At 40.0% G+C, this 27,995-nt stretch overlaps 1 protein-coding gene across 9 annotated transcripts; it reads right to left on the reverse strand.

Annotated features, from left to right (window-relative positions):
- Positions 1-318: 318 nt before the first annotated feature.
- Positions 319-27,994, reverse strand: LOC111245193 (metabotropic glutamate receptor 3-like). Of its 9 annotated transcripts, none has more exons than XM_022793194.2 (17): positions 26,590-27,994; positions 13,331-13,662; positions 12,892-13,048; positions 12,288-12,463; positions 10,954-11,066; positions 9,946-10,139; positions 9,305-9,518; positions 8,856-9,083; positions 8,552-8,698; positions 7,673-7,755; positions 6,573-6,685; positions 5,044-5,251; positions 4,469-4,654; positions 3,880-4,022; positions 3,493-3,649; positions 2,612-2,962; positions 319-2,449 (listed from the first exon to the last, which is right to left on the reverse strand). In XM_022793194.2, exons 2-17 carry the CDS (start codon positions 13,634-13,636, stop codon positions 2,154-2,156), a joined length of 3,072 nt encoding a protein of 1,023 aa, XP_022648929.1. In that variant the 5' UTR covers positions 13,637-13,662; positions 26,590-27,994; the 3' UTR covers positions 319-2,153. The 9 variants fall into 9 exon arrangements, with proteins under 9 accessions (XP_022648929.1, XP_022648927.1, XP_022648928.1 ...); XM_022793192.2 differs by having other exon boundaries at positions 26,813-27,992; XM_022793193.2 differs by lacking the exon at positions 26,590-27,994 and adding an exon at positions 22,376-22,580.
- Position 27,995: the final 1 nt, after the last annotated feature.

The raw sequence follows: 27,995 nt of genomic DNA on the forward strand, positions 1-27,995 counted from the left end.
TATATATATATATATATATATATATATATATATATACATTACTAATATTTTGCCACATGCTATGTAAATAATATAGAAAATTAACGACCATAATGTGATGTCCTTATTATACGTGACCGTTAGATGAGGTGTGTCGTAATTGCTAAATGTACCGAATAAGTTTAAAGCTGAAATCAATGTAACCTCAACGGTAATTATTACTAATCGTGATAAAACTTTCGCGCCGGAACTTTGCAGCTTAAATGGATCAGTCTAACGGATCCTAATTGAAGAAGAGCTCAAAGAAAAGGAACGAAAAAAAAAAAAAAAAAGGCACACTGGTCAATAGTATGTACAGTAAAACACTGCTTCGTATTCTTGTTTATTGAAATCTGGCGCCGCTATGAATGGATTTGTATCGTGTAAGACACGTATTACGCGGCAGATAGTAATGATAGTAATAGTAACACTAACGACAGCGAACGACATTTGTGTGTTGCACAAATAGTACACCATACGAATTGGGTTAAGTGTACCCAATTGGGTTACAGCAAATTCAGCTGGGCTTTACACCCTACAAGAAGCTCTAGGACAAAACTTTATCACACGCTCACGCAGTAGCACCCCTGCTCCATTAGACAGGGTATAATAAAAATATATTTTATTATATGACATATCTTTTACGTATGATTAGCGTTTGTCTCTCTGATTTCAGCCTCCATTTCGTTACATTGGCACCTGGTTGTTTGTTGTTCGTATTGAATTATATGTTTATTTCTAATATGAAAGCTATCGAAGATTTCATTGCTTCTAGAAGTCAATAAGTATTTACTACTTACTACTAGATTGACATACTAATGTCGTTTGCTGCTATCACTTACTGCATGTAAGTTTTGCCATTTTAGTTTCAACAACACAACTTTGCTTGCTTGAGGTTTAGAGTCGTTATGTGTGCTAAATAATATGACAAATAAAGCTAGTACTGATTTAAGACGGTAGGCTACGAATTGCAAAAGTTCCTACAGACAACTTAGTGATGCTTGCGCTGGAAAAAATCACGCATCTCTCTGCATTTTCGCCGTAAAGTTATACATACTCTCGAATCATCAAAACGACTCATCCTATTCGCACATTAGATAAACTCATGGAGAGGTACCGTTGCATCTGATTTTCATATGACTAGTAGTGTTTCTTTTGTGGAATCTGAGCGGAAACAATAGCCATTTAATATAAAATTGCAGGAATAATTACCTATTCGTATCGTAAATCTGCTATAACAATTTACAAACGTTCAACATTATCTTCATATCAATATATTACAATAAACTTCAATATAACTTAATTGATTCAATAAATGTCTCGTCAGCTTCGGTCTCGCCAACAAATCTGCGATGAATCTCCAGGGCGCTCCACAAATGTTTTTCTACGCTTCTTCTATTAGACGGTTCTATTTGTTGTAAACACACAAATATTAATTAAATCTTATTATGATAGTTGACAAGATGACGTTGTGTCTTTCCTTGAAACAACTGCCGAACAACGGTATATGACGACCTGTATATAATCTTCACTGCAGATATGCACACGTTATATAGGATTTGCCAATTCCTAGCACAAAGCTAGTGCTGCTTGTAGGGGCTTACATTGTATGGTAACGGATACTGAGTAGCGCTGCTTGGCATGCATACATATATATATATATATATATATAATGACGTACGCAGACGAGGCATCGTCGAGTTTTTTGCTCATCGTCCGTAGAGGGCCCTACACTCCGCAGGCGATTATTAGTGTGTTAAAAAGCGCGGCTTTGCAAAAATCACGGCCCGTCAGGTCGATATTTAATACTTGTGCTCATCAAATACTTCTGGTAGAAGTGATTCTATATACGTACAATTCTACCAGCTTAGCAGTCTTCGTTTTCGAGTATGGGATATATTATATTGATATTCGCATGTACCGTGCAGTAAGTTAATGGGTCAGTAAAGTTACTCCGTGCTTCCCTTGCCCTTTTGGTCAAACGTTGAGTAGCTGGTCGTCGGAGATTCGGTACGAAGTGCGAACTGACGTTCTGCTTGTCCATGTGAAGGTCCATTGCCACCCTGGCCTGTCTGTATACTCGCAGACAGGTACCTCAACTGTAGGAGCAGCTCGAGGATGGTGGCCATCTCGTGCTACATTGGATCGTTGTCCCTCTCAGTTGCACACGGCATCCTACTGCCTGTCGCCGAAGTTGAGGCAGATGCTGTCCGCAAGTGAACGAGAGCTTTGACCTCGCGAGCCGGCTCCACGGCCGATGGCAGTTCACCACCTGTAAGACTCTGGACGCCGCCGCCATCGTTGCCATGCGGAACGACGAGAAATATGTTCGACGTGGAGTTGTCAAGCGATACTCCGGTTAGGGGTGCGCCGGACTGAACATCCCGTTGACAAAACCGATTGATATGTCCTTCGGATCCACTTAGTTGCGCTGAAACAAATCGTACGGCTTGAGATAACCGACTAATCGACCTTCCTATCACTTGTTTTGGCCTAATAATGGTGCCAGTTTACGGAGGCCATCAGGAAGACGATGCCTCGCCCTAATTGTTGTGCTGTAGCGTATGCGAACGGCCTTTCTTACTCTACCTACCATTGCAACAAATCGTCCCCGTAGACCGACTGAGCGTTGAGCTCTGACAGAATTGCTGTTGTCCTATGCGGTTATGATGGCACATAATGCTCTCCTTCGTATTTTTGCTGGGCTTAAATAGTGCAATGTATACTTTGGGCACAAACAGACAGAAGATCTGAACCGTTCCTGATAGATTGAGCAAAAACGAGAGGGTCACTGCTCGGATGGCGTTGTTCGTTGATAGTACAAACAGCGGCAAGAAGGCCAGCCAGATGACACATGTCGTGTAATTGGTAAATGTGAGATACCGAGCTTCGTTGAAACCATCTGGACACTTGCGCGTCTTGAAAGCATAGATAGTACAAAAACCTGGCCGACAACGATATCAACGAAAAAAAAAAATGTTAGTAAGATGGATTGGAATTGTCTGTTTACACATGTACGGAAAGCTATTACGTTACTGTATATAGAGAACCATAACTGTGCATTACTGAATAGTTGTACCGTAACAGTATTCACGTATTAGTCGAACGGCAACAAAGAGAGTATTTATTTAGGTACCGTTGTGTAGTGATGAAAAAATGATATATATATATATATATATTATTGGAATCGACTACTATGTAACCATTGTAAACATCCCAATGCTACACTGCTTTACTACCCAGCCGCAGCATATTTAGCCGCACTCGCAATACATATTCTACGTAATGTTAACACTATATAGACAAACAAAAAATATTTAGAAAAGATGTTGAAACGTTTAGATTAATACGAATAGGTCAAATCGAGCAATGAAGATTGATAGGACAACACTGCGTACCGTACGACATAATTTCTACAGTTTACAATCAGCACATAGTAACAGTTGACTATTAAAGATGGCGTCAACTACTCACACATAAGCACAAAGGGATAAACAAGGCCAATGAGGTACTTGTGGTCATCAGACCTGGCACAGATAAGTACGCTTTCCTCACGAGTTGGATAAATATTCGTTGGCATCGGAGGGTCATATATAAGCCACAAAGCGTTGACGACTACTTCCACGCTTACCTGCACGTAAATCGGAGCAAGGATTGTTATGCCCAGTCGAAATGCACACCGTAGATTTACCAATGACCAATATCGACAGGTTCATGGATCGTCCTATGTATTGTTATTGCAATCAGTGTTCCTCAATGCTTGCAGTACGTAGTAGTAAATGCAACAAAATCGTCTAGATAACTATTTCGAGACTAAAAGTTGTACTATTTGCCATATTGGAAATGTGACGAATTACTAACCAGTAGAGCGGTAATGAAGAGTTGTGATGTAGGAGAAGTATATCGGACTTTGGCCTGAGGTCCCTTGCTACCCTGGGCGAAGATTCGTGCTATTCTGGACGTTTTTGTTACGATAGCTGCATAGCACATCGTATAACAGAATCCTGAAAAAACAAAAATGAGCTTAATTTTTTTTGTCCGTTATAGGCTCCATGTGGGGGTTGAGGATAGGTCTATGCTGAGATATCAAGTGTATCGGTTTATATCGACTGATTTATATCTTATATATAGGGAAGGAGCTCTACATTTACGTGCTGAAGCGTTTATAGCGACAAATTGCGAATCAAGATTTCAGGTATTAGTGGCTTCTCAACTTGAGTAGTTTGTTGTAAAAAAAAAAAAATATATACATTAAATAATGTAATACTTTGCTTTTGTCACAGCTATAATTTCGTGTCCGAGCAAATGAAATACTACAATTATAAACACATAGTCATATCTAGTTAAACGTTGTGGCCTTATTTAACTCTCGGATTTCTCTTGCCTGAACTACCCTGGAATGACCGAACAAGTAATACGTCATTTGGAATAACACGAGTCGAACTCATACCGAGGAAGAAACGCGTCAGTCCGCACGTGATCGCCGTTGGCTTGGCAACAATGACGAAAGTCAGCAAAAACGATAGAAAGATGCCAAGCAATAGGAGATGAGAAAGCTCGCGGCCTGACGCTTTGATGATTGGGGTAGCCGAGAAGCGTCGGAAGACAAGCGCAATAAATACTACGACCAACATACCTGCACCGAAACGTTTTTGGTTTCATGTTAACGTCCTTAACGTTGCGACAACAACTGGATTTGTTTTACCGAGTGGTGAAATGACCAGGTTGAGAAAACATCAAATCAAAAACATTATATTTAAGGCCGACACGGGCTCCGTAAGGTATATCGTTTTCCGAAGAAAAACAGGACACTTAGCAGCGTGTGAGGATCATGGGCTGCGTTGGCGATTTACTTAACGTTTTTAGTGAGCAAGCTAAATATCGTCAGGTTATTCTTCTTTATGGCCTTATCACTAATTAATAACAATTCTTCATTTATTCCATTCTATGTATGCTTTAGAGTTTTATGGAGTAGATTTTTAAAATTGTTTGTATGATTTACTCTTCTATTTACTTTGAACGTACCGAACAACGAAAACGAAATTGATCCGATTGCCCATGGATTATTGTAGTCAAGGTAAACTTCGGGTATTTTAACACATTTTGTCTTGTCTGGGTTAGGCAAATGGCCAAGTTCACAGTCCTCGCAATGATTCTGGTCCCGGAGAAACTGGTACTGGGTACAATTGCTGCAGATCCAACAGCACGTGTCACCCTCCAGTTTTAGCATAACCTAAAAATACTTTTTTTTTTTGGTTAATTTCGAATCTCATACAGTTTCTTACTGTTATTGAATTGTGCATACGCTACCTCCAAGCTTTACGTTTATTAATTCAGCCTTTCCGAGCAACACCGAATTCGTTCCCGAAAATCGTACGATACGTTCAAATGGATAACATTGAAAAAAGCAATCCTGGATGAGTGTCAACGAACATAAACAAGGAGAATTATATATCAACGAACCGTTACTAAGTAGAAAATATTTGTCGCTGTTTTTCCCGCAAATTCAATATGAAAAAATCTGAGAATTTAAATTTTGCCCAACTTTCTCGCGGATCAGTAGAGTGTAAACAGATCACAGCTAGGTGAAAAGTTCTCATCACACAAAGAAATCCAATATTGTTTTTCTACAATTTTCAATTATGCTTTTCTTTTTACTTGATCACACTTTGAATGAAAAGTGTACGTTGTCGGCGGGGCTTGAACCCCAGCGACCTTTGACTTTTAGTTCTTGTATCATTAAATAATATTTTCGCGAAAATGGTGTTAAAAACGTCAAGGACTGATGCTCTACAGTCTCGTTCGGTACACGTCAATTTAATTTGTAAAATTCGTGTTGAACTACGAAAGCCGCTTCAAGCATAAAAATTAATTTGGTCATGAAAAAGCGGAAGTTAATCCTATAAGTTCAGCTGTTTCCACCGCTTGTACGTTTTAAGTTAAACTATATATATATATATATATATATATATATACATAAGAAAACAGAAGGACGTAACTTACGTCCTTTAACATGAACCGCGGTGAGGTTTTAACTCGTTTCTATACTTCGAAAGGCAACGCTGTATAACAGATAGTTATCTATTGTTGTTAAAATTAGATTGTCAGCATAGAGGACTATACCGAATCATTGGTTTCGTATAATTCAAGCTTTGGTCTAATTTACTTTGAATGGTTTTTAAGCACGACAAGAACAAAAGATTTTTGTGTTCGTATTTGTTCAGTTAATGGGACGGATTAATTGCTTCTCTTCATGTTTGCTTTGTCTGTATGTGTCGCATTTAAAATTATGTCGTAACTTGACGGATATTTAGTTCGTACTCACTAGGAGTGGGAAAAACGTATCGTACGTAGCTTTACGGTCGAATTTGGCACTGTTTTTCGGAAAAACGAAAGCTATTTGTGACGATTTTAATCTCGACATAAAATCCTAACACGTGTTTGTTTGTGTTTTCTCTGAATTGAATACCGAAATCGGCTCTATAAGAGCTAATTCCGTACCATGACCTACGCTTGACCGTGCCATGACTTGTCGATTATGTTCAACTTTATACCTGATCTTTGCGGCACTCCTCTGAGCAATACGACCGTGGGTAAGATTTCTGATCCCACTTGAAGACCATCTCTTCACGTCGCACTTCAAGGTGGTCTTCACCATCGTCACTTGCTATGCACCATGTCCATCATTGAAACAAACAGACAAACAAATTCACTAAACTATTATTTTAATTTCGCTCTGTTTATTCGTACTGGTAAAACAGAACGGACTTTTACGATAATCGTGTCGATTCTGCTACGCTTGCACACTTTAGTAGATTAGAGAGGTATCAGTATGGCACCCCATATACAAATAGCTATTTCATGTAGTCAATCTGAGAAGATCTTGCCCCCATAGAGTGGTGGCAACATTGTTTGATACGCTCGTAAATATTGGTCCTGTTTCGAAACGGGACACAGCAATTGCAGCAGTAAAGACCACTAAGCACAATTTGTATGTTTCCGTGTGTGGCATGCCTCGAGGTCATTAGCGCGAACGATCCAGGCTGCGACAGCGTCAGAACGTTTGCCTCTGCAGTTATAACCTGAACGCCTCCCTTCGGCCAGGTTACCCAGCTACGTAGCCTTACTATCAGGTCGGGTCAAGCTGCTAGACCTACGGATATAGCTAGTATTAGGAAACTAGTGGACGAGGCAGATGCTGCGATGGCAACGAACGAAAAAGTCAGGACTAAGAGGCCGGTGACAATGAGCCAGAGAGCGTATGCGGCATCATCAACATATTCAGCTCTAGTGGTGAGTGCTCATCGTACAATAACTGCGGGAAGTTATTAATGTTGGCCCTCAACGAACAAGTCACTAAGGGTCCAATGGGTGCTGAACTTAGTGAAATATGCTAGATCTTATGAGTGTCGGTGTATATGGTGTGCAGTAATAATATTGATGATGTGTGGGCAATATATGTGGTACATTTACTGTAAAATTGAGCTATACAGTTATTTTTTTTTAGTTATTTTGAAGAAAAAACAAACAATAAATTTGCCGTGAGGTCAAAATTGTTTCGTGATGCGGTCAAAACAAACACTGTTGACAAATGAAAGCGAACGAAAACCCACTTGATTTAATCACGTTTGATAGACCATTAAAGGCTACGTACGATCAAAGGATCCAACGGGTTTCCAGATGAACTCGTGCTTACCGTCGGGTCGCTCACTTCGCTGGAAGTTGATTATCGTGTACCTTCAAAAATGACACTCAACCGTAAATAAAGCACACCCATCAGGTAATTTCGTCAGGCACCAATGACTACTTAATTTAGACGAAATGTGCTATATCTTTTAAATCACATTCTCGTATTCGGTAACTTATGTTCCAAAGCCTATCCTAGTTTCTAACATGCAGCCACGTTTACCACTGGGTTTTCTTTAATAAATTATTCATTTCATTATATCGTCATTTATTATTTTCTCGCTGACATTCGAGGAAACTCTCTCTGAGCAGACATTGACTCTTGGCTTGAAGTCACTCTTAAAGCATTTAATATGATATCTATCAAAGTAGATGCCCTTGTTGTAACCATTTATATTGTTCTTTGAAGGATCGACTCTCCAGTAGTGCATACGTAATCATTAGCGTCCTATGCATTCATATATATATATATATATATTTGTAGGTTTAAACAGAAAATGCAAATAGTTTTTTCCTATCGTTTTCCTAATTTCCCTAGAGTGCAGTAAACAAACACCTAGAATTTTGAAGACGTAAAAGTACCCGTCAGGCGCCAGATTCCTGCTGGCTCGCGACCATTATTTGTGTCGACAAAATGTTACTCTTCTATGACCGACACTGGTATTTAAAATCATTTAATTATTTCCTTCACAAACTAGACTGAAGCTATGTCGTAGCTACAGTTAATTGCTAGTACTATAAGTGTCTCATCAGCAACACGATACAGGTCGTGCTCGGTGCTAACGTTGGTATTGCTGGTTTTCAAGTACATATTCCGTAGCTCATGCTAGGCGCGCTTTAATAATACCTGGGCGGGGCGTCACCGGATGGCAGGAAGCGAAATGGCTTGCCGGACTCATCCTTGAAGGAAACCTTCTCCAGGGATGACTTGAGATAGGTGCCGTCGATTCCAGTCTCGCTCATCTTGTCACACATGCCTGTTTGATTACCACACCTGTCGTCGCAGAAAACGTCAAGGTGGCAACAAAAACAGAAGAAATTTCTATGCATGTATTCCAGTGGATGTTTACAATAGACGTACACCATCCTAATACATCTCATTAAAAAAATTAGCAAAACCGTAGAAAGGATAGATGGAAAACTTTACCTACCGCATGCGGTGAATGTCGTGCAACGCATACGCAAAGGCGTATGCAGCATCGCGGACGAAATGCAGTCCTTTAAATTCCTGCGTCGGTATGGATTTGTTGGTGTTACACCAGGACGTAAAATTGTTGTTGAAGGGTGTTTCGGGGAACTCGACCATCCTACACTTCCAGAATTCTTCCCAGTACTCAGCAAACCAGGGGTTATCTTTGTGCGTGGTTGGATTGAGCTGGCTAACACACAAAGCGAGGACGCCAAACAACATAGATCAACGCTTGCTCCAATCGAACAGGTCACACAATATGCTGGGAATTTGAAACGCTCGGCGGAATCTCCGATATATAATTTTATATATGGGATAATAGTAATTATTACTATTTTGCAAGTGTGATCTTGTACGAATACATAGCGTAATAATGTTAAAAATGTATGCTTAAATGAGGTTCGTACAAACCTAAAATACTCCTTAAAGCCCGCTAAAGCCCTTTGCTTAGGAAGTACGTTGATGGCTCCTTCCACGACAGCTTTCTCGCCATCCGTCTCAAAGAGGGTCTTCAGCCCACCCCAGGCGTCACTGCCAATCCAAACGAAGCGACGCGAAGCCCCCTTACGGAAGGCCGCTTTCATCAGTTTCTTCGCCACCTGTTTATCGGAGAACACGACGACCACTGCAATAGTTCACAGGCACTTTCTCTTAGGCCTAGATTTCTAACAACATAATGCACGAATTCACATTTCATCTAAATGGTTCAGTTCTTGCTCCCAACCAATGGAGGATCGCAGTAGGTCCGGTAGAATCATTCGTACATTTGCGTTACTTTAATATTTGTCTAGTGTGATTGCTGTTTTCTGCACGAAACACATCGACGCAGAGATCGTTTGTGAGATTACTTTTTTCGTATTATGCTGTCAGCGTCTTGCGGTATCATGGCCCCACTTACCCTATGTGACGTAAGGCCCCAACCTTACACTATGTAAATAACACGATTCAATTGGAAACATACAGGACCATTATTATAATTTTAACGATATAATGAGCGCGGCATCATAAGGCATTACAACGATGCTAATAGGAACGAGGTCGACTGTACTTACCTCTGGCATTGCTTTTGTTCATTAAGTTTTGGATAACCATGTCATACTTCGTCTCGTTGAAATCGGCGTTTATCGATTGTGGATTGGAGAAGCAAATGTTGTATTGAGCTGACAGCTCCTGAAGTTTTTCATACCCTCTATTTCCGTAGTCTGTGTCCGAATACACAATCGATACGTATGTCCACCGAAACTCTCTATCAACAAAAAGAAATGTTTCTGTTACTTCCCTAATCGTTGTCAATTTAACCTATTTAGCCTGCCAGAATTTATATAGTGACTTCTCCCATATTACTGAAGGCCTCAGGACTAGTTTACGTTACGGCTATGTTCAACTTGTGTGGGTTACCTCTGCACTAGTTAATTTGCCAAATGTTTACTTTGTGTAGTTCGACCCCGTGTGAAGCGAGGAATGTAGCAAATTTTCGACTTAACGGAAAAAAATAATCTATGTATAACGATACTTTGGTGTTAAGCTTCATATGGTCAAACGATTTATAGAGATATCTTGTTTATTAAGAATGTGAAGTCATTTATATATGAACAATCACATCAACCAAATATATTCGAAGGTGGCCTACTTATAGCCCAGGTAAACGATGTATGCAACATATAAATAAAAGTGAAGTAGCAAAGTGATAACATATGTAACACGTGTTTGTGTACTAAGCTATCTGGGGGGGCACATGAGCGTCGTGGAAGTAGGGCGACGACACTTCGTCTTGTACAAGGACCTAGTTGCCCGAAGCAATGCTTAACGGCAGGACTAGCCACAAAACTCGAAACGTTTTTTAGACGGCACGGTGACTCTTTCCGCGGCCGGCATGAAAAAAATTCAATCGAACATTGGAAACATAGTGTTGTTATCCGTAACGAATTTCATACAGACTCCTGCCATTAAACATGAACCAAAACGTACCTTTCACGCGTTGTATTACAAGCAGAGATTATATTATTCTAGCCAAAGTAACGTAAACCGTTGTATGCTAAAAAGATATTCATTATTCTCACATGAGTATTTCCATGATTGCTTTTGCTTGGTTGGCATCGGATGGTACCGTCCGGAAGAAGTACTCGAATTTTCCTTTATTCGACAGCGTCGGGCTCGTAGACTGGTAGCTGATCTGCGACAATTAGAGTACTAACATTGCATTAGTTAGCGCTAGGCTCCTACATGAGTCCGTAGTCGTAAAAAGTTCTGACGTTTCAGTCCCTTTTAGGCCGCTGCATTGCCTCAAACAGCTTTGCGCTGATGTAGTACACGATAGGCAATGACGCCATATCAGAACTTGCTCTGTGTACCACTACACATACTTTGATAGCAATACGAATTACGAAGAGTACATATTTGTTTTATTATCTGCAGCCTTCGGAAGCATGTATTCTCGGATAAAAACATATGGGTCGTAAAGGTAATGTTGCATGACGTATGCTATATTGATTGTGACGAAATGAATGCGCCGCTAATTTATATATATCCGCTATATACTAATTGAATTAGTGTTTGGATGAACGTGAACGAAAGCACGCAATTGACCCGTAGCGTGCGGACCATGTGTAGAAGGTCGTAAGAGGCATCAGAAAACCTTTTATTTTTTTTTTACGAAATTTCATGCGAAAGAAACGATCCCGTCTTCCTTCTAGCCCTAAAATGTTTGAGGTGGATTTTGAAGCGGAAGCTTCATGTATCCATTTCTATAATATCAAATAAAACTCTTCATTGCCTAGTGGCGACTCGTAAAATCTGTCACAAACTTCTGTCCGTTATAGATCACTGGATTCGATTTAGTGACGGATATATGTACTTTCTAAAACTGCATTTATTATCACGTTCGTGGCAATCACCTCGAAAGTGAAGCCGAGGGTGTGCATCCTCTCACTTTATCACTCACAGGGAAGCGATCGGATCATAAACTGACAGAAGGAACAAATAGTAGATACTCTGTTTTTGGATATTCCATAACAATTCCCTATTTAGTGAGTATTTATAGAGGACGATGATTAGATGTAACAGTAATTACTCTACATTTGTCGAAGTCCACGATGCTACTAGATCTTGCCCAAGCCGGCTCTAAATAAAAGGTCATTTTAACTGGGTTACTCTATTTTCCTCTCCATACGCTCCGTAGCATCTATTGAACGAGCATATTACTCGTAAAGATGCTGCATATGAACCAAGTGCAAAGCTTGAGAACGACTCATTTGTAAAATGCCATATTTCTAGCTAGAACACTTAATTCGATTAAATGTTGATTTTATGTTTTTGTGTATATGAGACATATAATACAATAAGGCAGATGATATATCTATGGTCTTAAGCGTTCATTCTGTAAGATGCAATCTACCTGAGGGACTTTGAAGAGTCGCAGGAGGTTGGCGAGCTGAATGGAGACCGAACTAGATTGTCCTCCAATGATTCCAATAACATTGTTAAATGATCCATTACGGTACGTGGGAATCGAGCCATCGGAGCATATGAATTGTCGCTCAGATTTGAAAACGTTGTTTCGTGCAATGAAACCTGTACTAAGAAGAATACCAGATATCTTGCGAGACCTGGCCCACATTGTTCTGTATCTACTTAAAGTCTATAAAATTTATAAGCTGGAACTTTTTCATCGTTATACCGTTCTTGCACGTGTTATGTTATCAGTATAATTTATACCTGAAATTCGTTCCATATATTTTTCAACGTGTGCGTATATCTTTACAACGCTGCTAGATCTACGGCACTTGATCAAAATTGCGGTGAGTTTCAAGCTGATTTGCGATCAAGGCGGCTTATTTCATGGAGCAAACATCAAAGGATGTCACTAGTGGAAACTGTCACTAAATAACGACAACACAATAAACAGACAAACATGTATGAACAAAAGTAACTTAGGTGCACAAAATAGGTAGTTAAATTACATATATGTGGTTTGTGTATATGAGACAGGGTACACCTGCCTTTTATGAAATCAAGCGACTGCTCTAATGCATAAGCACTATTATCACAGGAATCAAGAGCGATCACCCCGAGACGGACGCCCGGTAAAATAGTTTCATCCTCGTTGATTTTTTTTATTGTATACAATAGCGCTTCCAACTGCAGAACACCTTCGTCCTGTGGCAGCAGACAAAAAAATATGTGTTACAGGTAGCTTTGCTGGCAGATTTATTGCCTTCCTTTTCTAGACAGGATTGTTCAGGTAAATTTCGTTCGTGTCGGCGAGTTCAGCATGCAAACTTGAATATGAATATATTGAAAATCATTCTTGACCAAACGATGCACATAGGGTACACATGTAACCCTAATTAAATCAGCTTCCCCCTGTTGAGCTATTTTTTTTCCAAATGTTCTCGAGAACTCGGATGATTTTCACATTTTCACCAGTAACTTACAAACCTCTATTTGAATTCGACCACACTCATAAGAGGAATTGGCTTCGTGTATGGGGAAAAATGCACCAAGCATAATATCCCCGGAGATATTGGCAGTCCTTTGTAAAGGCCAATTAACAGTGCGGGCCATACACGATGAAGGAGTTTCCAATAACGGTTGTAACGCTAGAAGCCACCACAAAATGACGCCACCCGAATGTAGCCATCTAGGAAGCAGGCCAGTACTTCCGGAAAGATAACAGCAAGTTGGTTGTGACCGACGCCCCCGAACGGATGGCGCGACGCCGTCAATCAAACGTCCAACCATCATGCAAAGAGCATTAACCGCAACATCTCCTGAAAGAAAAACAGAGCAACGCACAGAGATCCCAGTAGCTATTAGAAATTGCGACAAGTGACAATGATGTTCTCACACGCCCCATGTTAGTCAGCTCCAGAAATCGCCAGCTAAAGCCTGCATTTTTTAGAAGAAAACGGTTCCGCAATTATTGCCGTGCTTATTTGAATCCGAATTTGTCGTTCTATTTTTCCTCAAACAACACTTATCTTTAAATCTTTAGTATATGTACATATAAAATCACAAGCAATCATCTTAGAGATGAATTGTTTTCCCAACTGGTTGTGTTACTTTGTAAACAATCTGGATACGCAAACCCCACATGTATCGCGGTCCATACCATCATATATATATATATATATACATATATTTTAATTGCTCTTTAAATAAATAAGCAGAATAATAAAATCAACGTTATATTTAAATTCTAAGTTAGAGTAAATAGAATTTTGCTCTGCTACAGAGAGCTCCAAATAGTTTAGCATTGGATACGCAGTCGGAAATCAGGCGGGCACGGTCAGTTTAATTCAGACAACTTCAGACAGAAAAGCTGCGTGCGAACCGGGTGTAATGAGTTGCATATAAAATAGTCGCTCTTCAGGGTCTTGCGTTTGTAAGATATGTTTCGTATTTTGTATTGCAGATGTTTGTTCGAGTCCCCTTTCCTGTCAAGCTCTAATTATGCGTCTGCTGGTTAGATTCTAGCAAACATTGTTATTAAGCACGGGCAAAGGGTATCTTCCTTGGAGAATTAATAGGCTTAACAGGAAATCGTCTTCGCGACCTTATAGGTGGTACGTGGGCCCTGTTTTCTGATAAATAGTATATAGTAGATCTCAAAAGTAACGTACTAAGTGCGCGGTCCTTAGAGGGCAGGTGAGCTGCAAGAGCCTCTTTTCCGCCTCAAAGGCCACCTACTTTATGAGGCATGTTTTTAGAGACATGGCGGCCTTTTATAATAAGTGTGCCTTGACCTGTCACGTGCCAAATAGCAAACTGGTTCCACTTCAGTAACGCGGGGTCACTGTTTGTTCGTACTTAAACACCAGCAGTATCTTAGGCACCTAGCCCTTAGTAACTGAAAATCTTCCGGCCACGAAGTATTTTGTAGTATTTGGTAAGAAGTAGGGCCACGAAGTATTTGGTAAGCGATATAGGGTCATTGCGAATATGGTCTTAGCGGCAAGCATACATTGCGTACAACTTATATTTTTGTTCAAATTGTTGGGAACAATTGTTAGAGAATGATTGTAAAGCTGCTTACTACTGATATTGCTATGTATACTCCTCACAGCCGTAAAACATAAAGGTTAAACGCAGGCAATTTTATCTCATTCAAGATGGGGCACTCGACGTACCTAAAGGGCCCAGATATATTGATTAAATCGGAACGATTTCTCTCTTTACATAGTTCATAAAAAGTTAATATTATATCAACATTGATAAAACAATAATAATAATTAGTGTGACCATTAATCAAGAAAACTATTATTAAACAGCCTGTTTAAATAAATACACATAAACCTTATTATTTTGTGAGATGACATTTGGACGTGAAACCGGTGACGCAAATGTGAAACCTCACAGTTCTAATTATGCGTGTAACGACATCAACTAGAAGCAGCTCAGCTTCGAACATGGAGAAACGGCTGCCCAGCGGGGCCCTAGGGGTAGTATTCAACTTAGCGGCTGGAACAAGCAAACGGCTAGCAATGTTCTTGCTGTTTATACCATTGAAAGATGTATGGGCTGTACTCACTATCGACTGGTGCGGGTTGCATTTTACCCAGCGGGCCCGGCGCTTGACGAACAGTTGAGTGCAGTCTTTCTATGAACTGCTCGTAAGAATGTGGGTGGAAGTAAATCGCCAAGGAATTCAGGTCAACAGGAAGCAGAACACTGTACTGTGGGGCTTCGCTGGCTTGTTCCTCGCCGCCGTAAATGCCGGGTGGTAGAGGTCAAATCAAAGACGAAACTCGTCAATGCCGCCGACAACTCGATCGTTCGACGCCACCACCGTCGCCGACGTCGGCCATATCTGACAGCCTCAGTGGATCAACGTATTCGACTTGCTTTTACGTTAAGTTGGTTATGGTGCGGATTACGCGTTTGCTGTTTGCAAGAACGCTGCGAGGCGCTATCGGTATAGCTCAAGGTTACCCATATTGACAAAAACTTTCTAGTTTTTTGAGTAAACCGATTTTACCAGTTTATGAATATCCGTAACGATACTAACCCGACCCGATTAATTTGCCCTAGTCGACGGGTAATCATCTTAATATCGTATAAACCGCGCGCAGTATATTTAGCTACAATAACAGTCTCATCCTAGAGTTTGAGCGATATTTTCAACATTCAACAAGACTTTAGGCTAGCGCCCATCCTGTCTCTTTTAGTAAATTTAATCTCTTGGATACTTTCTCCAGATCTTTTCTTGTTACACAACTCCCTGAGACTTATACAATAAATAGTACGTAGTGAATTGTTGCAAGTAAAAAAAAAAAAGCCACCGCAGAAAAATTCTGAATCAAGATAGTTATATCGCGCTACTTCCATTTCACAGACTATCTTCACGAAAGTTATGCAAGCTACATAGTATAACCTGGCCGAGTACGTCTGACCAAGATGATCTGAGTTTAAGCTTGTCTTTTTTCTTATGGAGTGACGTTGACTTGATGCAGAGGTTCTCGTCTAAATGTGAGCTCTCTCCTGTATCTCTTCTACAAAGCCATCCTATTTTATAGTTATTGTCAAGCGATGGATAGAGGCAGAATGTGTCGTACATGGAGTCGTGTGTGGAGTAATTCAGTTGAATAGTAAACTGTGACCAGCAAAACGAGAACAGAACTACGAATCATTTAACGCTGCTTTTGGGCTGGTGGAGGCAAACTGTTAAATCCATTTCCTCGGGGGAGCTGAAGGAAATGGATTTTAAGATTCTATCTTCATTTGTGGTTCCATATCAAACTAAACTCGAAATTGCTCGTTTGTTATTGCTTACTAGCCACAGCTTCAGCAGCGACAATCGCAAAAGTATGGACAACATTTCGAATTTGCCCACAAAGTTACCGTGTTGATTCGACCCAGCAACTAGCGAGCTAACACTAATGAGTCGATTCATAAGGGCGGTACCGCCGCGAGATAGGCTTCAACAAATCAGGCCCATGAGCGCCATCTGGGGTTTGAACAGCGTATTGTTTTCTCGGCTTCCTCTACTATAGACCTGAAAGTGAATAAGTTGAGAAGTGTGTGGGTACGTGTGAGCAAGGGGACAGACTGTGGCGTTTGGTGCCTTACAGCCTCACTGGTGAATCGGACAATATCCACTTTTGGTGGCGTGCTGCGTGCAAAACCTGCGACAATAGCTCTAGACCCGTGGATCGGTGTGGTTTCGTAACGGTTGTGGGAGCGGGATACCTCTAAGAGACAAAAAAAAATGAAAGAAAGTGAACGAAAAGAAGGCTGTGAAAAGAAGAAGGGATAAATCGTCGGACGGTTGAGTCAACCGGACAGTTACTACCGTCACCACGACTCCATAAATTAGGTGGGTTAACCTTCTCTGACTCAACTTATTTGCGCCTCTACAACGATTCTTACTTTCCCCACAGACGACCCTCGGACCACCCAGCTCTCTCCAACTTTGTCCATAACACGTCTTTCGCATCCGTGCTTAGCTTGCGCTATCTTTGTCAGGTGGTGACTAAGGCAAGTCGCTCTGGGAGCCACAATGGAACTGCAACGGAAGCAGCGCATGAAGATACGAGAAACCTGGGCCCCGAAAGGAAACAGATGAGTAGACAGCAGATGCCATCAACGATGAATATCCCTAGACGTTTTGGCGGATCGGTGATAGGACAAGATTGGTTTTGGGCCACTGTCTCAGGGATTTTGTCAGGGATCATTGGGAAATGGAGAAAGGGAACTAAATAGAGTTGAGCCGCCTGTCTCGTGTGGTTCACCAAGTTCAAGTCGACTCTACTGTCGGTGTTATCTATGCGATCGTCTCGCTGCTCGCTTTCGCCCCACCACGGATCTATGCTGGCCAGACAGCAAAGTGCGTTCATGTAGCCACTACTCCACGTATCAAACCCAGCAGCGGAGGTAAACTCACACCTCTTTGTTGCGCTGCTCAATCGTTTGTGGAAGAAAAGGGAAGAACTGGTGTTGAAGAAGCTCTATAAAGAAACTAATCAACTAGCGTTGGTTGATACGCTATCTGACTAACGTTATCGTTCCTTCTGTTAACTATTCTTGCCGCAATCGGAGGCAAAAGCTGAGTGTAGGCAATCGGCTAGCATAAAACAAAATAGCTTTATGCCTCGTTAAGTTGATAAGTACATCCTAAATGAGGAAGGTTCAATGTACGCAATCGAGAATCATCGAAACTAGTGTAACTGTTCGCATTCTTATTCACACGTTACACGTTTTTACGGACCGTACATGTCCTGCGTAAGGGCGGAGAATGGTTATCTAACGACACAAGATACATTCTATTTTAAACCTCGCTCTGTAGTTAACATTGATGCTTCACAATATACAATATTTTTTTTATTGATACAAATGCTTGTACAACAGCCTATTCAGAGAATAGACGATATTTTTCGCTTGGCCTTTATAACTGAGCAGGACCTGTCATCGTGGAAGGCTCGTCAATAGTATAGGTGCTTCCTGTCCCTACATTTTCATTTGACTTCTCGGATAAATAGCATAGTATAAAAACCTACAAGACTGCCCAGCATTATTTTGGGTTTTACTACCTTGGCTTATTCTTGGGGAATGCGTTGCGTTCAGTATAAGCTTGGCGTATTTTTTCTTTATACCTTTATACGGTCGGCAAATGAAGTCTTTTTTTCTTGCTGTAATTTATTAAATTTCTGAGGAAACAACAGTTCTTATTTATTAGAAGTAGATAAGGAATTCTCTTTTAGATTATTAATTTCAAGGGAGCGTGCTTTTTGGTTAGGATTTACATCTAAAGGATGCCTAGAGGTTGACAAGATTTTTTGAGCAATCTTCGTAATTTTAACCTCGAAATTATCTAACAATGTCCTTGGCCTAATTAAGATGTTATCTGTAGAGCTACTCATTTTTTACGTTTTCTAAAGGCGCAGTTGAGATTTCTAATTCCTCTAAGAAGCCAATTATCTTTTTAGCTACTCCTGGATTATCTGTTCCAATTTCAATGGTACTTAGAACTATCGAATACGCTGCTAAGCGAGCATCTGCCTCAATGCGTAGCGACCTCTTACACACAATCAATATAGCTATGTCCAGACACTGCTTCCTATAAACACGTCCTACAAACGAACTTCAGATGGTATCTGGAATGCTCATGTATAGTAGAATTTCAATGAGGACATTTTTCAGAAGGCATTTTTAACGCGTACGTACCTATATGTACCTAAATAACCTACTCTGTAAGAGCTTAGCCAAAATTTAATGATATAACGCGTACTCGGATACGAGCAAACAATGCAGAAATGCTTATCGTAACAAGTGTCGAACTTTAATCGAAATACTGCAGACAAGAGATTACCATAGCCCACCCATAATAACTTATTCATAACTGAAGTCTAGCGTTCTTTGAAGTATTTTTTTTTAAATTTCTTACGTTCTTTTTTTTGCTTAAAAAGAAAAGCGTTTGGAAATGTATTCATAGTATAAAGAAGCTAGATAAATTGCACGGAATGTTATTAATATCCAATCTCCAATGAGTTTGAACCAAACTTTTTCTAATATGTTATTAATGCAACACATTAAAAAATCTGTATACAAGGAGCCCATTTTTAAGCATCGCGTTTCCTCTCAATGTACACCCAGCGGCAAATACACGGCTTGGGTTTATTGCTATTCAGTTATCTTTTTTTTTTCGAAAGAGAGAGACTGACCGTCGTATTGAATCGCTTGATAAATGGAAAAGCAAATTGAGACTTCTTGGATTAGAAAATTAGCGACCATTTAGGAATGAATAAAGACAAATTTAACTTGTCTTCCATCTCGAGCTGTGTGGTAAGTTGAAGCAACTCGAACTTGTCCAACAGTAGTCTGAGAAAGGTAATAAATTATAGGTAAATTACAGCGCAACTTTCAACCGGCTTCGCTTCGTGCATCTGTTGCCAAGGTGATGTTTGTAATATATATATGCCTTGGCAGTTGATGCACGGAGCGCATACGGTTGAAAGTAGTTCTGTGATCCATCTATAGGTTATTACCTTTCTTATAGCAGTTTGCCGAATGAGTTCGAAATAGGCCAATTCGCCACGGAGCCAGACATGTATATGAATATATAGGGTGCGGCATGTGAATCGAGACTTTAACAGGCTGTTTTTCGTAACAAACATGCGTTCATCGGTTACTCCTGATACCTGAGGAAAGCCTAGTAGTCTTCTTTGAGAGTAAAATTTATATGTTCTCGAAGATCGACACTTCACAGAAACTGAAAATTATTCAACAGGGTTTAAAGTATGAACATTCAAAATTTTTTTTTTTTTGATATATGACTCAAAAATTCGTGATCAAAAATCAAGACAGATTTCGCTGAATGTCTGCTTTTGGTTAGATACAGTCTTAGAAACAACTCTAACACCTAACTCTAACACTAGAAACAACTACCTGACCCGATAGACAGATATATATTACACAAGCTACCTAAGTAAATAGGTTTCAAATGAGATGCCTTATGTCGATTCTGTGGTAGCTCCCAGAAATAAGAAGAAGAAATCAACCCAATTCAGGCTATAACAAATCCAAAATTGGCGTCGAATATGAAGGTGTTTGAGCACTACCACCGTCGCCCGATACAACACTGAACACCCAACTGGGTCATTTACAGTAACAATTGAAACAGGAAACAGCTCGTTGGAAACCGATGGTGCGTCGACGGGCAACGGCAATAGGAGAGTGAGGTTAGCATAAGTTGTCGACATCAACCTCGAGATGTAGAGGGTTCGTTGTAAATTACTGAAGTTGGCGTGGCAGTGAAGCATGCCTAGGTTTCTTTACAATTGCGTCGTCCGTCCACTAGAGCGGTATGTATTGCTGTCAGTGACTACAAACCGAGCAGATAGGCGCCACTGCTTGTCTGAAGATTCGAGGTATTTGCACCCACTACAATTCCATTCTTCCTAAATTTAACTCCAAACATAACCCCACTATCAAGTAAGATGAAAGCTTAAAAAAGAAGTCTGTAAAAGTTTAGTAGGACCCAATGCTTTTTAAAATCGGGTTGGTTAATTCATTTTCAGCGTGTCTAGAAGACGGATCTACGGAGTGCGACAAATAAATGTTACGAAGCACTTTTGGCTGTGATTAATAGGTCGCTTCAAGTAACAAAATAAAATGACCAAATGAAGCAGCGCCTAAATGACTTACTCTGCAAGTAACTTATTTACAGTGATATCTACGTGATAACTGTAGATCGCTGCATAATGTAAGGGTTGTTTTAGATCCATTCAAAAGTCTGATACTGTGACATTTTAGCCAATGGAACTCTTATCAGTCGGATTGTAGTCGACCATCTTCCGCCACTTTGCGGACGTAGGTTGTTTTCCAACTGTAATGGTGGATCCGCATTTGCATAGTGACCCCGGATCCTTTTGCAATGCTCGTATTAATTCTGTGTAGAATAGAATTTTTTTGGTTTGGGTCCGTTGAGAACAAACGTGGCAGCCCTTTCACAAAAGCGTATCCATCAAACAAACTACTATTTAAGATTTCGAAATTAGAGTGCGTCTACACGTGCCTGCCATTCTGCGCAGCAGCCTCGTTTGGCTGCCTGTCAATAGATTCGATGAGCTTTAACCGTTATTTCTTTTGAAACACTCTTAGGTCACCGCACAAGCTCGTTCGACCAATTTAAATTAAAAAAACCCAGAAGACACTACTGAGGTAAACGAAGAAGGGTCCCCGAATTAAGTCAAGTCCATTGCTACCCACTGAATTTTTAAATCTTTCAAATAGACGCCTTTAATGACGCTGCAAACCTTTCTTTTACCTACGTCGAAATGTAAACCCATTCGGCGCTGTACTGTAAAATTACAATAAATTTTTCATCGATTTGCAGACGCCATCTAAATGATTCACTGGCCCACTAGTACCGGATCATCAAGGCTGCCAGCATTTCTTCTAAAAATTAGTAGGCGAATATTGAACACCTAATACTCAATCGAATGAGCTGAATTTTGCTCAATTAATTTCGAAATATTTTTACAAGAAACTGTCGGCTACGTTTACACAGTCGAGCCGCATGCTTGTCTAGTCGATCTACTTGAAATTCGTTAATAGGAACCAGGTAATAGAAAAACTGCTGAGAAAAAAAAGCGCTAACGGTGAACCCACGATGTGGCTTGAGATCGCCGGAGGTATCAGATTGTCATGTGAACAATCCATTAAAAAAAACTGCACTAACGCGGCGACCATTTATAACAAAAAGGGATCCCATATAAAAAAATGTCTGTGAAATTCTTATAACAAATGTAATTTATTACTCTTCGATGAAAAAAAAATAAATTATACCGCTTGGTGCGACGTTGTCTATACAGCATCCGGCATGGCCATCATCCATGGCATATGCACACCATAACTTGTCAACTCCACGTGCTGTACAATACGATAACTACAGGAGCCCATGGGAATAACACATAAATGGGCTCCGATAAGATTATTTTTTTCACCTTAACTAAAGATTCATGCACACACAAACAGGTATGTTACCTTTTTTTCGTTTTTAGCCCGTTTTCGATGTCAGATCTGTCCGGGATCACTGACACAGTATCTAACTAGAAACGGGTTATTCGTCCGGATGACTGAGCCCACTTCATGTCCTATTACCGCTCTATCTGCTTTGTTCATGTAATGACGCAATGAAAAATCTAAAAAAGAAGCAGATCCTCTAAAATACTGGTGGCGTCGAGAGGAACAGATCTGACTTCGAAAACAGATTATTTCTCTCTGCAGCTATTATAACGCGTGGGATTATTTAACACTAGATTATATATTTTTAAAGAGAAAAAATTTACCCTATGTCCCATCATTTGAGTTTCTTGACGAATTTATTCATGCTTTATGGAAAAAATTACAGTGGCGTTAGCGGGCGTGGCAAAGCGCTCACCGTGTGGCTGGCTGTAAGCGCATGGTCATAAAGCCAGTTTGAAACAGAAAAAGCCTGAAGCAACTAACATCTGCCCAATTAACGTTGGCTGAATCATCTGGGCAATTGGTGTTCATCTCTATATCATTGTTGGTGTTCTCTTATTGTTTTAAAGGAAACTACCTTGTCACAGAGATGTTTTTCGACAAGTGGTATACATTGTTAAAAACATGGTTCGAGTCCGGCCATTTAGAGAATGGAATAATAACCTGTGCTCTCCCAGTACAGTTACTCCTTGTTTAGCCGCGTATTGTACAGATCGTGCACACGTGTCCTCTGGCTTATTTGTCCCCTAGTTATCCATTGTAAATAGCAATCAACATAGCATCAACTTATTCCGTGGTAATTATTTTTAGTCTATTATTTTAATCTGTATCGATACATTGCCCCTCAGATAAACAAGGTGCAAAAAAGTTTTACTTTAATATCGAAAAAAATATCAGTTGGCTATTCTTCGCCAAAGGCCGTATGTTAGTTTTATTTATACCACCAAGTGAAACATGAAGTGAAAATTTAATCGACATGAATGACATCAAGATACGCATTTCGCAGTAACTCAACTTATTATAGTCAAGTTTATTAATTACTGGGTTCTATAGTTCAAGGTTATACAAAATAAATCTTGTAACCCACCTAACTCAACATAATTACTTGAAAATAATATTTTTCACGGAATGACGTCTATTTCATGATAACATAATGTAGCTTGATAAAAATCACCAATGCTACCTGCCATCTCGTCATCTCAGTTTCTACACATCTGTCGGTTAAAAATCTCTGATTATATTTTCCCGTTTCATTTTCATCGTTACTTAATAAGCTGACTGTCCAGTTCGAGGTTTTCCAGGCTGTAGGTAGCTTTTGGGGTATTTTGGGGATTGATCGCTTGGGCTCTTTTTTTTCAGAAGTACCAAGATGCCACAAATAGACATAGCTTATACTTTTAAAGGGCCTTCTAAGAATCTCGACTCAGACGAAAAGCGACCTATTGGTATCGTATATTTTTCGCAGTATTATAACAGATTTCTTTTCGACAGCAATACATTACGCTATGTATAATTTGTGAATTTATATTATTTCAGTGATAATAGTTCTCTGTGACATATTCATTTGAAAGGAACGTTGCTCTTCCGCATTCGTAGCACCATATTTGTATAATGAATGGTAATGGCTATTAGAATTTGAAAGGTCCATGGAGATATTGACTATTTTCAATCGCTCACCTGGTCATTGGTCTAAGCAGGAAAATATTCCCAAATAAAATTATATGTTACAACTCCACATGTATTTTTTTGTTGACAAACCTACAGCATTTGATTTCTGAATATAAAACTTCGTTCCTTATACTTCGGCCGTAATTGAGGAACTTTTTGGGGACATATCCCGTGAATCTCCATTTACTAAAGTTATTTCACGTAGAGCGCGCTCCGACGTTCTATGAATATAAAAGCTTTATAATGTTATCCTATGCGATTTGAATTAAAGCAATTGTAGCTTACAACAGTACTAACAGAAGGTCTTGATTGGGCTCACCCTTACAGACGTCAATTTCTACTGCAAATTTTTTGTCAAAATAGTTCATGTACTCCATAAAAAAGTTAATATGGGAAGCTACGTTATTTTCAGTTGCTGTGCAAAAGACTGCTTGGATCTTTGTTTTGAGAGCTAAACTGGCACAGAGCTAGTCACAAAGAAACACTTCCCAATCGAATATCATCAATCGACAAATAATTTATTTGTACGCAGTAATCTTACAGAACCGATGCACTGTGCAGCCAAAGAGGTGACCGAGTCATTGATTCGCAGGGAAGACGTTTTTGCCGTCATTGGCCTGCTGTCGTAATGATTAAATAGGTATGGCCAGTCGAAGAGCCATCGAAATCAATTAATGAATCACCATCAGCAGCAGAATAGTGCGATTGCCATCTGCAATCGTTAAACGTCTAAACTGATGGCCGTCAGATCCGTAGCAACCTATATGGGTAGATAGCTGCATCTCGTCAAAACTCGACAAAAGGGTTCCCGGCATGAAGGAAAGCATGAGACGCCTCTAGTAGTATCCTTTAGATACCTGACTTGCTTCCATTGTATCCAAAGAGAGGTTGAGGGAAAAGGAAATACCTTATTGAGAATTCTCTTAAGACTGAGCAAGTATGAGAAGAAATAGGTTGCCTTCACGTTAAAACATGAACATCCATATTTTTTACCTTGTTGACATAAAAAAATATATAAATGTACATGAATTCTGACATTCTGACATTTGCCTGTTACTCCATCCCGCAAAACACCACGATAATCATACAACAGATGCATATTTCTTTCTAATGGACTACATTGTCTGAAGGTCTAATTGATTTAATAGATCCGAGATCCTTACATTACGGCTTTTTAGCTGCTAAAGGTTCACAGTACAAGCTACATTTAGGTACAGAGCAATTTGGACAAAACATTTCTATCAAATGTAATACCATCGTTTCATGGCTGGACGCTTTCTGTCACTTCCATTCGGCACCAATGACTTCATAAAATTTCCTACAAGTGCCGTTTCGGCGCAGCCTGCGCTACAAAATTACGACCGCGTGCTGGTCTTATGTTGGATGGCTTCCTGTTTTCGATCATATGGTTCATTTCAACTGTTAGAAATACGGTAATATGCAATGTGCAAACGTTAGGTAATCCTTTTTTTTTAGGGTTGATATCTGAATCAAACAAAGTGAAATCTCTGATTCTCGGCAAGGCCAGACTTTTTTGTCAACGTACAATTACACATCTGCATTTGAAAAGGTCCTGTATACTCGCTCTGTAACCAAGTCAAACAAGCCTTTTCGTTACCATTACCAATATCTTCAGCTATATGAACACGTTTAAGAAAGCTGTTGTTAGAGCTAAAGGTGCAATATTTCCAGAACGACAATAAATCAGTATCACTTTAGAAAATGGATCAAATTGTTACAAAGAGTTTTCACTTAAGTTGACAACTGTAAAATCACTTAATCCTTAATTTACCGCCAAAAAGATAATTTTCCGTAACCATCTTTTGCGTAGTTAAAAGCGAAACTTTTAGACGGGTGCCCCAATTTTGTTCTTTGATGTGAACGCTGATTCTGTCTCTTGATTCAGGCTGAGACTTAATTAGTTATATAAAAACTTTTTGACATATGCTTGTGACTGCTGGCAATCCAATTCGGCACTTCATATCCGGTCCAAAAACATGACTCCGTTTTGAACTACAAGCTACGAAAATTGACCCACTACAATAAAAAGGAGCTCAGTGAATCATTAACTTTCCTATAGGTAGAAGATTTATAGGTATATATTATCCGTGTTACAGTACCTCGCCCTTCTGAATGACAGCTGCGCTATCTAAAAGAAGCTTGCAACTATGAAGACAAACGTTCCGTTCGAACGCGCTAATGAACACGAGTGCACCTTCATCTTCGATGAGACCAAACTAAGAAAATGAACATTCAATAAGTTTCAACAACTACCTCGTACTTGGGCATTTGAAACAAGTTCAAGAAAGCAGTGAAACGACATTTGTTGTAAATAATTTTTTTAGACTTAACGAAGTATCATAAGGTAGACATTTTAAATAAAGAGTTATGACGTAGGCGCGTTAGATGCCTGAGGGTTTGTGCTAGATGAAAATATATCAACAGCTTTAATAGCCGTTTGCTTTCTGTCTTAGTCCAAATACGTGACCTGGAAGAACCCTAATAGAAACGATTAACAAATAATGTATATAGCATAGATGCATAATAGGCAATGAACATACAACCTATAGGTCTGTTACAGGCAGCCGTTCGCGCGGTTAGCTTTCTACGGGTGAAAAGGATAGATGTTGAGACAAATTAGCTGCTTTTATTTATCAGACAGTTCTCTTCAAGGCAGGAACAGAAAGATCACCTATCGTGACATATGGAGCTAGTTTGACACCAAGAAGACGCGTCATTGGTAGCCGCTTTTTCGGTCTTCAGCCAACTTCACATCTGTTCACTCACCTGCTGTTGTGAGTTTAAATGGACCCCAAATTGCGCGTAGACTCACGCTGGTTTATTACATTGTTAAATGTCGCGTCGATGACAGAGTGGTTTCGTTCTACTGCTACCGACGGCTTTCATTGTACAAAGGTAAGCCAACGCGTAGACCTTCTTCCTTGAATTCTAGTGCACAGATAGTCCGAATCGTCGAAATAATCAAATAAATAAAACTATCACTCCAACTATGTCATCCATTATGTTTCCACTTTCTTGATTGTCGATTATTTATCATGCACCAATTTCGCCAGTCTGTGATGTCATTTTGTGTTATTCTTGCCGCAGCCCGTAGCTCTTCAAAGGCTTCTATCTTCTTATGCTTCAGCAACCATCAAAAATCAATTTTTCTATTTTGAATCTGCTCATTTTTTCCATCTTCTCATCTATCTGGAGCGTTTGTGGTAGTATTCATCGTAGGTTCGATTCCAGCGCACTCTAGCTAATTTTCAGTGTTCAGTAACTGGTCCTTCTTGTTCCGTTGGAATTGTTCTCGCCGGCCCCGGTAAAGGTTCTTCTCCGTTACTCTGTCCTTATTTCTGCAGTACGGTACTTAAGTCGTAGTTTCGATCTGTATGCGCACGACATACTTAGGTCGTAAGTAAACGTAAATTGTACGTTTCGTTAAGCCAACGATCGTTAGATTCAATCTCTCTCTCTCTCCCTTCAACATTTTATTCAATATATATATACACCTGTGCGGCTGGTATTGTATCTTCCGTCGGCAGACGACGGAAGACCAAATCCTGTTGTAGAAATAAGACGAGGGCGTACCAATTTGTTTGTTTAGCTTATTCGAACTACTACAGAATGGGCTACTCAAACTGTGGATGGTGGTCATAGCAGTATTGCATAACGGCCAACAATCCTAGTACTTGTAACAGTACCTTGTAGCAACTTTGCAGTATTATATACTTCCTCTACATACGTTACAGCAACGGAATGACTGACTGTCTTGCTTATCTGGCTTAGTGCAATATTTTCTATCCTTTACGGCAACATTAGCAGCGGCGGGAGCAACGTTGGCGTCATCATCAGTTGCCCGCCTCTCAGCGCGGATGTTTCTTGTCTGTCTGTTCACTTGAGGCCTGCTGTCCTGTTACTGCAGCCGCTACGCCTCCTGGATTGTTTCCCTCCTTCAAGGACCGCG

This window comes from Varroa destructor, unplaced genomic scaffold, assembly GCF_002443255.2.
Source record: "Varroa destructor unplaced genomic scaffold, Vdes_3.0 BEIS01000002.1, whole genome shotgun sequence".
Taxonomy (NCBI): domain Eukaryota; kingdom Metazoa; phylum Arthropoda; class Arachnida; order Mesostigmata; family Varroidae; genus Varroa; species Varroa destructor.